The sequence below is a fragment of the Camelina sativa genome, chromosome 10 (assembly GCF_000633955.1).
Source record: "Camelina sativa cultivar DH55 chromosome 10, Cs, whole genome shotgun sequence".
NCBI classification, from domain to species: domain Eukaryota; kingdom Viridiplantae; phylum Streptophyta; class Magnoliopsida; order Brassicales; family Brassicaceae; genus Camelina; species Camelina sativa.
This window is the reverse complement of record NC_025694.1, coordinates 10,848,584-10,860,819: the sequence shown is the minus strand read 5'-3', so window position 1 is coordinate 10,860,819 and position 12,236 is coordinate 10,848,584. Positions and strand designations below refer to the sequence as shown.

General features: G+C 35.0%; 2 protein-coding genes across 3 annotated transcripts in view; both read left to right on the top strand.

Annotated features, from left to right (window-relative positions):
- The window catches only part of LOC104718393 (glycine-rich protein A3-like), a 6,292-nt gene extending 4,560 nt beyond the window's left edge, over positions 1–1,732 (top strand). Inside the window, exons 3-4 of one of the 2 annotated variants that reach the window (XM_010436131.2) lie at positions 321–437; positions 1,081–1,732. In XM_010436131.2, the coding sequence (XP_010434433.1) occupies positions 321–437; positions 1,081–1,376 (413 nt within the window). In that variant the 3' untranslated portion in view covers positions 1,377–1,732. Of the gene's footprint in view, positions 1–20; positions 438–1,080 lie in introns of those variants that run through there. The other variant, XM_010436132.2, reaches the window with a different exon arrangement.
- Positions 9,931–12,236, top strand: part of LOC104720243 (ABC transporter E family member 2-like) — a 5,294-nt gene continuing 2,988 nt past the window's right edge. The window contains exons 1-8 of the mRNA XM_019230697.1: positions 9,931–10,066; positions 10,713–10,827; positions 11,036–11,121; positions 11,219–11,316; positions 11,395–11,512; positions 11,602–11,691; positions 11,792–12,096; positions 12,169–12,230. Of these exons, the coding sequence (XP_019086242.1) occupies positions 10,725–10,827; positions 11,036–11,121; positions 11,219–11,316; positions 11,395–11,512; positions 11,602–11,691; positions 11,792–12,096; positions 12,169–12,230 (862 nt within the window). The 5' untranslated portion in view covers positions 9,931–10,066; positions 10,713–10,724. The remainder of the gene's footprint in view (positions 10,067–10,712; positions 10,828–11,035; positions 11,122–11,218; positions 11,317–11,394; positions 11,513–11,601; positions 11,692–11,791; positions 12,097–12,168; positions 12,231–12,236) is intronic.

Genomic DNA, 12,236 nt, shown 5'->3' with positions numbered 1-12,236 from the left:
TTTTTTTTTTTTTTTTTGTTGATGGCCATTCTTAAGATGTACTCTGGTTTTGATCCGTGATTATGTATCAGATTTGTTTTTGAAGCTAACAAGTGTTTAAATTTGCTTGATCTTTGACCCTAATGATGTATCACAAACTCTATTTGTAGGTTATATTTTTCTGAATTGAATATTAACAATGGGAGGTGGTAAAGACAAGCATCATGATGAGCAAGAGAAAGGGTTTCATGGTTTCCCAGGAGGAGGACATCATTACCCACCCGGTCAAGGTGGGTATCCGCCACAAGGTTACCCACCACAAGGGTATCCTCCAGCTGGAGGCTATCCACCTGCTGGATATCCTCCTGGTGCTTACCCTCCCGCACCTGGTGGTTATCCTCCTGCACAAGGAGGTTATCCTCCTGCAGGCTACCCTGCACCTGGAGCTCACCATTCAGGTATGATCCCGTTAAAGATCTCTCCTTTGTAGGTTTTTTTTTTTGGGGGTATTATGAAGCTCTGTTGGTTTGTGTATAGTTTGAAGAATGATAGGTTAATAGTTTGTAAACGTTGATGGTTTCTGTGCAAAAAGCTAACTCCTTGTAGCTTGATTGGATTATTAATCTTCTACCTATTATTACATTTGAATGATGATAGGACAAGAATTCGAAAATATTTCTGTTTTCTATGCAAAAGATAAAGATTGTCCTTGGATTTTGCTGGGTTAGCAACCTTTGGAAGAGTGTATAAGCTTGAATGATAATAGGACAATAGTTTGTAAATGTTGCTCTTTTCTGTGTAAAAGATATAAACTGGCCTTGTGATTTGTTGGATTATCAGCCTGCTAAGTATTGTTAAGTTTGAATTGATAACAGGATCATTGTTTCTTAATTGCTATTGTGTTCTGTGCAAAAGATAAGGATGGATGAGTCTACTCTATTTCTTCTGCTTCGTTGGTGTTTTTGGAGTGCCATTCAGATATACATTGATGTTTTGACCTTATTGATCTAAGTAGAAGTGCATTTTTGTAATTGTTTGTGATTGTCACATGAACAACTTCGTGGTTCTCCATGTAATAATACTTTTTCCTTGCTTCATCAGGACATTCTGGTGGTGGAATCGGAGGCTTGATAGCTGGCGCAGCTGGTGCAGCCGCAGCAGCCTATGGATCTCACCACGTTGGTCATGCCTCTCACAACCCTTACGGGCATGCAGGGCATGTAGGACATGGAGGTTACGGCCATGGCCCTGCTCATGGCTTTGGTGGTCATGGTCATGGTAAGTTCAAGCACGGAAAGCATGGAGGCAAATTCAAGCATGGAGGAAAGTTCAAGCATGGAAAGCACGGGAAACATGGTATGTTCGGAGGAGGAGGCAAATTCAAGAAGTGGAAGTAATCTCAAAAACGTCCCTATTGTCCTCTCCTCCAGTATAGTCTTATTACCTGACCGATGTTCCTAATAATCTCCCCTCCAAACATATATATATCATTTTAACTATGTCGGTTTAGAGATTGCTGGTTGAGGAATAATTTGGAGAGTGCTAGTATTAAAAACCTTTTATGGTCTCTGCAGAAGAGGTTTCTTTAATCTCTCAATAAGCAGGTCCTTTGAAACTATCTATGTTTTGATATTTTAATGACAGTTTGTGTTTGGTTCTTCTTTTTTTTTAAGTATCTCTTGTGTTTGATAACCTTATGTTGGTGAAGCACTCAAAAGTTTTTATGCTAATGTAGATACTGACCTTGTATCTTTTTCTCAGTGCTGCTCTTGTTCTTCTTCTCTTTTTTTGCTTTTATATTTTACTGGGAGGTCGACCCGTGCGTCCAGGAAAGTAAAAACTTTAAATACTTAACATTAACAAATCATGTTTTAGTAAAACTCTTTTCTTTCGTTTGTAACACTTGATTCCTTGAACTTAGTGTTTGTTTGTTCAAAAACAAAAAGAACTTAGTGTTTTAGTGTTTGCAATGGTTTTTTTTTTATGTTTTCAGTTTGATTGGATAATTTTGGTTTTCTTTCTGTTAATGGTTACATTCACTTTATTTAGTTTGGTACGTTATTAACAATTTGGGTTGATTTTATTTTTTTCATTGAATTTGGATTGATCTCAGATTTTTTTACTTTGGTTCGGATTTTAAAAAGTATATCAAAACTGATGCAAAACCAAAATATATTTCAAGGTACAGTTTTGAGTATAATCCAAGAATATTCAATTCGGGTGAATGTCTAACCTAAGGCAACTGGAAAGCTAAATATACCAGAGCGGATGCTATGTTTCCAAACAGAAAACTCGAACCCAAAATATCTTCCCCGAACTCAATTGTCCATTTGTATATTAGAGGATAAACTTGATAACCTTTTAAGGACTTTCTTTTAAAAAAAAAAAATTGACAAATATCTTTCTTTGGCTTTAGTTTTTCCGATATATCAAATTTTGAATGCTAACAATGTTGCAATAAAAATGATATAATCATAACGGGAAATTGAAAGATTTAAGAGAGGACAACATATGCTGTATAATATATCCAATTGAAGATTATCAACACCGGCGACACGCTGTAAAAACATAAAAACTATAAGAGGATTCCTCACCTCAATTAAAAAGTGACATTTTAATGAGAACAAATGGTTTTAATTATTTAACTAGGTATTATCCCGCGGAAAACCGTGGACTGAAAATTTTTAATGAAAATTTGTAATAATTTATTTTGTTATTATATTATTTATAATGGTTTGTAATTAAAAATTTGTTGCTTATATTGTACTTTTTGTATTTTAAAAATTTTTATTGAAAACCTGTCAATAAAACATTTGCATGTAATGAATAAAATTATTTAAACCTTTGTGAAATCTTTGCTATAGTTGTGAAGTAAGTAAAAAGATATAACTAACATATAAAAAAAATCTTATGTGTTAGTTTTTTTAAATACAAATTAGTTTTGATTCTAACAGTTTTTTTTATTTTTCTACAATTTATTTTATTTGATGTTTTCCCTATTTTCGTTTTTTGAATTAGAAATATTTATTTAATTAATTATTTAATCTTCCCCGAACTCAATTGTCCATTTGTATATTAGAGGATAAACTTGATAACCTTTTAAGGACTTTCTTTTTTTTTAAAAAATTGACAAATATCTTTCTTTAGCTTTAGTTTTTTCCAATATATCAAATTTTGAATGCTAACGATGTTGCAATAAAAATGATATAATCACAACGGCAAATCTATCTTAACATTTTTGAAGTACAAATGTGTGCCACCTTCTTTTTCTCTTATTCGGGTCGGGTTTTAAAAAAAAATCAAAACCAATTGCACAAATCGGATCCTTCCAAAGACATGTGCGATTACTTCTTTTGCAAAATTGATCCTCTTATTCGCAGAATATCCTGATTTGGTTTGTACGTATCAGTTGATCCTGTAATATAGCAACTAATTAAAAACAGTTACATGTTAGGTAATATCTAATTAAGATAGAAAAATCAAATACAAATTTGCAAAGCTTTTATTAGCGTAATATATGCACTATTAACCCCAGTATCAATTTTACAATACATATGATTTACAACTTTTTCTATATATAAACATAAATAATCCTAGTAGAGTCAAGATAAGAATATGCATTAACAATATTACCTAAATCAAAATAAACAAAATCGTAAAACATATACTTCTTGATTCTATACCACTCAATATGTGAAAACCCTATCTACAACCTTGAAAAGTATATATATGTGTCATTCACCACCCAATACAAGCACCACCACACCCAAACGAAAACTTAATAATCTGATATGGCGAATTCATTTGCTTACTTGAGAGACGTCTGTACTTACAAAACCGCTAGGAGAATTCAGGTGAAAGTTCTCCATTCATGGCGCCAGTATAGCAACTGGACGAGACTCTTGAATGTATTTTCTTTGATGAAAAGGTTAATATCACCTTTGAATTCGTTAGTTCCTAACATCCTTTTAATAGTAGAGCATGTTAAATCCATGCTACACTGAATAAGGACTTGGTGAACCGCTATGTCAACAAACTGCATGTTGGTGAGTAGAAGTTCATTGAGAATTTCTAGCTGACTCATACTTATGATCAATATCGACCAACCAACCATATATATAAGATGGCATTCATTAACAGAGTGACCTTGTTTCCGATTCAAGCTACTTATCCTTGGCTAATTTCCAAAAATTAACTCAAAATTACCTTCATCTCTATAGCTTTAAGAAGACTATGTTTCACCAAGAAACATAAGTCAGGAACATGACGATGCTAAGTATATAACATCGATTTCTTCTGCGGCTCCCTAAAATTTAAAGCGGTATTGTTAATTGAATTAACAATAGTAATAATCTACTTCTTAAAAAAAGAAATTAAGAACGAGAACAAACCTGAGTAAAGAGAACGACTTCAGCACCTTCTTTAAGTCTCCCCATTGGAGTGCAGACAAGGTCAATGAGTTGCAAAATCAAAGTTCGAAGAATAAATTACAGACGCAAATACTCCAATTTTAAGAAGAGAAACGAAATTGTCAAGCAATACTTTCGAAATTAATCGAAATTGAAAAGAAAACAAATATTCCACTTACTCGATTTTTTTCTCGGTTATGTCGGAGATCTGAACTCGAAAAAAATAATATTAAAATAATTTCAGTATTTCTTACTGCAATATTATATATTTACCTTAACTCACAATTAATCTAATAGGTCTTAAACATATTAAATTTCATTTGATCCAAACTATATAGTGACAAATACATAGAAATTTGATGCTTTATATTTTGTGTTCAAAATAAGATAGATTGCAAAAAAAATGAAAGTTTTACAAACAATATAATATTTAGTCTTATCAAACAATATAAAAAAAATATAACTAAATATATATAGTTAGTCTTATCAAAAAATATAAAAAATATATATTGTGAAACAAAATATAAAAAAATATATATTGTTTTGTAAAAGATATATTTTTTGTAAAATATAATTAAAGTTTTGTAAATAAATATAGTTAGTCTTATCTAACAATAAAAAAAAAATAGAAGAAGGATCATGAATACAATAATGTGTAGATAGCACCATAACATCTATAATTCTTCCAAAACTACAAAACAAAAATGAGAATTTAACTAAACTAACTATTTGATAATGTTGTATTTTGTTGACAAAAAAATAACTATTTGATAATATTGTCAAAAAAAACTATATGATAATTTTACAAAAAAAAAAAGCAAAAATAATCGCCCGTGGTGTACCACGGGTAGATCCTAGTTGAAAGATTAAAAGAGGACAACATATGCTATATAACATATCCAATTGAAGATTATCAACAGCGGCGACACGCTGTAAAAACATAAAAACTATTAGAGGATTTCTCACCTCAATGAAAAAGTGATATTTTAATGAGAACAAATGGTTTTAATTATTTAATTATGAAAAGAATGTAGAATGGTAATTGAATGTAATTTTTACACATTTTAAGATTAGTTTTATATTTGTGCTTCCCAATTAATATAGTAGAATTATGAGAAGAATGTAGGATGTGAAGACTGAAGAACACAAACGAAGAAAAAGGCACAGAAATAAAATCCCTAAGGTCACCTCTAAAACATGTATCTTTCGCCCATATAATTTTATTCTCTTGCGTGCCTAATATATCAGTATAAATTACAAATAATCTGCTGATACCTTTTTTTTTTTTTTTGGCAAACATATATTATCATTCATTAAAGAAATAGTAACGTACAAGGGAAAGGAGCTAGTTTAAGGGATAACATAAGAAGGGTTTCCCAGAAATTAATACATCAAAGCAATAGAGATAGATAGGGACAACAAATATTAGGTGCTTGAGAGCTATGTGGACCAAATGCTTGACAGCTTTTTGGAACCTGTGAGATCAAGGCATATCGATGTATCTTCCATGAGCAGGTCAAGGGAAGGGAAACTGGCCATTGTCTTGAAACAAAGACTAATTGGCAAAGGAAAGACCAAGGCTGAAACTCTTGTAAGAACTTTGCCAAGGGGGTGAGCAAAGGTGGTGTTGCTCTGCAGATCGATCATAACAATGGTGGTTGCAGCTATGCGCTTGGGTGAGGGTAGCTTGGGGATATTACAGTAACCACTGCTGTTTTTAGCAGAGATCATAATGCCGCATATCTTCAGGCTTATCTGAGAGGACTTCAAAAAGTTGATGCAGAACCAAATAGAGATCATAATCAGACGGTAAGGGAGAAAGAAGAGGTTGATGAAGCAGAGGTAACCCCCACTCCGTAGAGGTGGGGCATAATGCCAATCTTCAACAAACTATCTCCTTCTATGGGGTCATCCTTAAGCAATTCAAGTAACAGGGTTCTTAAAAGACTCTTGGACCAAACTAGCAGCAGTTGATGGTTAAGGTTCGCTAGCAGTCTTCGGACTAGCGGAATTCTTAAACTAAACAACCATTAACTAGACAAAGGAAGAGTGGACTTCAGACTAGACTTGGTTACAAGTTGACACTGGATCAGTGGAGCTATTGGTAATATGTATGCTAGGGGATCAGGGAGAGCAAGCAATAGGGATAAACCAATTGGCAGGTCAGAAACATTATCAACGAGCAGCATTGCAAGACTCCAAAACAAGCTCTTTAAATGGCCTTGACGCAAGAAAGATTCAAACACAGTCGAGATGTCTAAGGATCTGCTACCGAGAGTAACTCGTCTTGACCAAGCAGGATACAAAGACATTACACGATATGGGCTTGCTAAGGGATTAAAATTAGTGGGTCTAAGGTTTTTCCGGGTCAGGGATGACTCATAGTTTATCCATCCTAAACTATCTTCCAGGATTTGAGAATATGAGTGGAGAGATAACCTGGGATAAAGAGTTCTCAAGAGAGAAGCAGAGGTCACCACGACGAAGGTTTTCTTTGTCAAGCGGTTCACCGGTGCCGGCGTCAAAACAGAGTTTCCGTCCAGCTGCAGCCAAGCAAAATACTTGGTGAGAGGATCTGGATACAAGGAGCGGTAAGGTGTTAAATTTGATGGCTTAATGGGGTGGTGAGGCGGACGAGAACCGGGCCTAGAGGAACCCTGATGGATCTCTCTAGCAGGAAACTGGGGGTGGAAGCTCGATGTGATGGATTCACCGAGAGGAGTACCCAGATACGGAGTAGGAGAAGGTGGTTGAAGCTGTCGCAAGAGCGGAGACGAGATCTGGAATCTCGGCAGGCCGCCGATAGAACTGAAACTAGAGATATGTAGGCTACATGGGAAGAGGAGACCGTGGAGATGAAGAATCAAAGTTCCAGCGACGCCGATCAGACTCGACGCCGCCAGAGGAGCAGATTTCTGTGGTTGTGCCAGAGAGAAAGAAGGCTAGGGCGAACTCTTTGACTTTTGCGATCTAGATTGATGAAGCCGAAACCATAATTTGTTGATACCTACTTCCACTTTTTCAACAGATACATTCTTTATTTTCTCACATCCCTTTGCCGCTAAACCTTAGCTTCAATACTCTCCCATCATCGAGGATTGCACAGCCATTGAATAACTCGTCAGCAGTTTCCCCAACCTCTCCTCACAACTTTCACTCTCCGTCTCACATGAATTCACCAAAACTTGATTATTACAAGTTTACAACTTCCCTCATCTCTGTTCGAATGCCCCTTCCAGAGAACAATCTAGATTCTCCTTCTTATTAGTCGACCGCAACACAACATATAACACGGGCAACAAAAATATCAACAGATATGCTTAATCTCTTTTACTTCCTCACGATGAATGATGGCAGCAACATGTTTTGGTTACAGTTTCCTCAACTAAGGTTTGGGAGAGAAAACATAATAGATTAGTACTTTAAGGAAAAAAAGGTTTACAATGATAGTTATATATTAGAAAAAAGGTTCTCAACTTTGTTAATATAAGCGTCAAATTTTTTCCAATATCTCGTGTATCAAAACATCGACGATTATTCATATGTCCACTTAACAAACGTGCTCTTTTATTCAATGAGATATGAATATATAAAATCAACCAAATCAGCACGATTCAACTATAGACATATTTGATGGCATACGACAAAAAGAAATCAAAATTATATTTTTTTAGAGTTTACAATTAACAAGATAACAAGCACGATGGTTTTAGTATATCTACGACCGTTTTCTATTTTAAAGTTTTGGGTTTTTTTTTTTTGAAGGGAGATCATTTAAAATTGGAATCGATTACGTATTCTCTCTTTTACTTATCAACTCCGTTTGTAACTAATGTTTTAGTGATGCCTCGAGTTTAGAGTTGGTTGGGCATCAAGTCTAGAATTCACTTATCGCCAACCTTATTTTTATTTTTTCTTCAATGATCGGGGACTCGGGGCCTTTTACCAACTTCTTCCACTAATCCTTGTCTCTAATCAGCCTTTAAATTCTAAGATTGTATATTAGTACTAAGCTAAACCATCCACTAACATAGTATCATCGTTTTCTGAAATGCTAATATCATGAACACACCTTACCTCATTTGTCGAATTAACAACAGCATCTACTTCACGTTTCCATGGTTCCCTTCTCCAAAGGTATATTCCAAAAAAGAGAAAAAAAAAAGTGACTTTTAAAACTTTGAAAAAAATAAAAGCCAAAAAAATCTGATTGGCAAAAAATTGGCTAACAATGCTTTAAACATTTTTAAAGTTTTAAAAATGGGTCACCAATCATGGCCTGAATCACTTTTTAAAGTTGGAACGTTGAAATCGTCAGAGAAAAATTCCACCTTTGAGACCAAAGAAATAGAAAAATGAGAACAATATGGAGGAGGAGACAAACTAACGGATATATGGTCTACACATAGACGAATACGTTACGGCAAATGCCAAATTGGATGAAATACTCTTAATTCGCACCCGCTCTAACTGGATAACAATACTTTAAACCTTAGTAACGTACGGTAAGCTGGGTAAACCAACGGATGTATGGTCAGATGGATGTGTTGTTGCTAAGATAGTGAGAAGTGTAGTGACCTAAAAAAGGCAGTTAAAATTTGCAAATTTGCAAAAAAACGATTACGAGAACAGTGGAGACTAATAGAGTTGAGTTTTGAGGTTAGGATATTGTTTCTAACGAATCTGGTGAAAATGGTAATTTGGGTTGACTTAAGATGTTATGATCCTGTGGCTGACGAAATTGGTTGAAAGGAGATTTAGAGCTTCTGAACTTTGATTTTGTTGAGTGCGCCGCTTTGGTATTAAGATTTGTCACTTTCCGTCTTTAGATTTGCTTCACAAACGATTTTTCAGTTTTGTTTTCTCACGATCTCTCGTCAAGGGAGAAGATGAGACGGGGCGAGTGAGATGTTTTTAATTGTTTTTTTTTTCATTTTTTAGGAAAATACACGTGTCAAGAGAGAGTTAGCCAACTTTATTCTATGCAATAACGAGACAAAAACACAAGGACCTTGTGACAAGGTCGTGCAATAATGTTTTTTTGACTGATTAGAGATTTCACTTTTACTAAGAACAATTTTTTGACTTATTCAATTTTATAGAGATCATTTTGATTAACTCAATATATGAGTTATGATTAATAATTTTTGTTAACCCAAATGAACAGATAAAACTATATAGAATAAACCGACTTTCGAACTGACCCGAACCGAATTTTTTTCAGGTCTACTCGGTGGGATTTTTTAAAAACTAAATTTTCCTTAAACCGAACAACTCTACCCGAATAACCCAGTTAAACCGAACGCCTAGGACTAGAAAAAAGAAAAAAAAACTTTCCTCAACAGTAAAGAAACTGTAAAAGTTGGAAGATTTTGACAAGTTTTGTGTAAAAGTAAAACACAACACAACACATTCAAATATTATTATTACATGTGAAGGGGCTTTCCCTTTCCGACACCACAAATAAAGAAAGTAACCGACCCAAGCCCAAATAAAAGCGAACCGGGTCAAACTAAAACAGATAATTCAGAAAACCCTAAATTTCAGCTATTTTTTTGCTTCATTTTGGGCAAAAGCGTAACTCTCAGGTGCGTGTGCTCTCCGCTGGCTCCTTAGAAGAATCGGCACACGCTTTTTCATTTCAATCAAACCTCTACCCTCGATTTCAATCAAATCAGGTACTTATATTTATATCCTTTTCTTCTTCGATTGGAGATTTGGATTTCATTTCAGGTGATTTTCCGATATGTCACCGATTTACAAGTTTTGGGTGTTCTTTTCTTTTTGTTTTGTTCTCGATTTACTTATCAGATGAGTATGAGTTCTTACATCTGGAATTGTATTGAAAGTGTTTGGATTTGTTGTTTTCTATCTCTTGATTGTATTGAAAGTGTCTAACTTTGTGTGTTGTATAGATATATGTGGGCGAATTTTACAATTCATATTCACACTTTTTCTTTATAAATTCGATTCACCCTTTTATTCCAAGTATTGAATTTGTGCTTTCCAAGCTTGAGTTTAAGGTTATCTTGATTCTAATTTTTTTTGCATGTCAATTAATCCTTTCAGGATTGTTATTATTATTATCTTGGGGTAATCAAGTTAGCTCTATAATTGTTTCCTATGTAGTTTCATTTCGTGCCTTTTCCTAAGCGTGATGTCTCCATTTTGGTAGATTTTCTAATAATAGTTATACTAGTTATCATAGTGGTGGCAAATGGTTTGTGCAGACTACCAATTTTGTATTTTTTTTCTATCATATTGTGTATACATATGTTGCATCTTCCTCAGGCAGTTAAACTATAGATTTCATGTATTTTGTAGATCCCTTGAGAGATGGCAGATCGATTGACACGTATTGCTATTGTGAGTTCAGACCGTTGCAAGCCAAAGAAATGTCGCCAAGAGTGCAAGAAGAGTTGTCCTGTGGTCAAGACAGGTCTATATTCTTGTCCAAATATGAATTTATGGTCTTGCGTATAGTAAGAGTTATTTATTATCACTGTACTATAGTTGATTGGCTATGTCATGTGTGTCTCACGAATTAGTACAGAGAGGATTCGTTAGCTTGTCGTTCTTACTTGAAGTTTTTGTTGTAACTTTACAAATTTCGTTGCCACTGATGTATCAACTTGCCTTTATCTTAGGGAAACTTTGTATTGAGGTGACTGTTGGTTCCAAGCTTGCTTTTATCTCAGAGGAGTTATGCATTGGTTGCGGTATTTGTGTGAAGGTATGTATGCATAGGCTCTTTACAGTATCAAATTTGCCTTTTGGAAATGTTTCCAAAACTGGGATGCTAAATGTTCTCTGCTGTTGCACAATTACAGAAATGCCCATTTGAAGCCATTCAGATTATCAATCTTCCGAGAGACTTGGAGAAAGATACTACCCATCGTTATGGGCCAAACACTTTTAAGTTGCACAGGTTTGTTTAGCTATTCTTTTCCTGGAATATTGACCCCTCTTCTAGTTTAGACAATTAAATCTCTGTCATTACTTCTAGGCTCCCAGTTCCAAGGCCGGGGCAGGTGCTAGGGTTGGTTGGAACAAATGGTATTGGAAAATCAACTGCTCTGAAAATTTTGGCTGGAAAGCTCAAACCTAATTTGGGCCGTTTCACTGTAATAGCCTCTCTTGAATTTCTATATTTATGTATTCGAGATTGCGTCTCTTTCCTAGTCGATGTATTCTTATGTTTCCTCTTGAACAGAGTCCTCCAGACTGGCAAGAAATCTTGACTCACTTCCGTGGGTCAGAACTTCAGAACTACTTCACCCGTATTCTTGAAGATAATCTAAAGGTATAATTGAAACTGATCGTATTATTTGTCTCCATGACGTAGCTAGGTATTATTTAATGGTTCAAGCAGCTCAATAGTTCTGATATCATGTGCATGGCAGGCCATTATAAAGCCTCAATATGTTGACCACATCCCAAAAGCTGTTCGAGGCAATGTTGGAGAGGTCCTTGACCAGAAGGATGAGAGAGGTAAGAAGGCAGAGCTCTGTGCTGATCTGGAGCTGAACCAGGTCATTGACCGTGATGTTGAGAATTTATCTGGTGGTGAGCTGCAGAGGTTTGCAATCGCTGTTGTTGCCATACAACATGCAGAGATTTACATGTTTGATGAACCATCTAGTTACCTCGATGTTAAGCAAAGACTCAAAGCTGCTCAAGTTGTTCGTTCTCTACTGAGGCCTAATAGGTTTGGTTTTTCCAACTTCTGATATATATTTTTTAGAAAAATTAGCTACTAACAGTATTTTCTTTCTTCCAGCTACGTCATTGTTGTGGAGCATGATCTCAGTGTTCTTGATTACTTGTCGGATTTCATTTGCTGTCTTT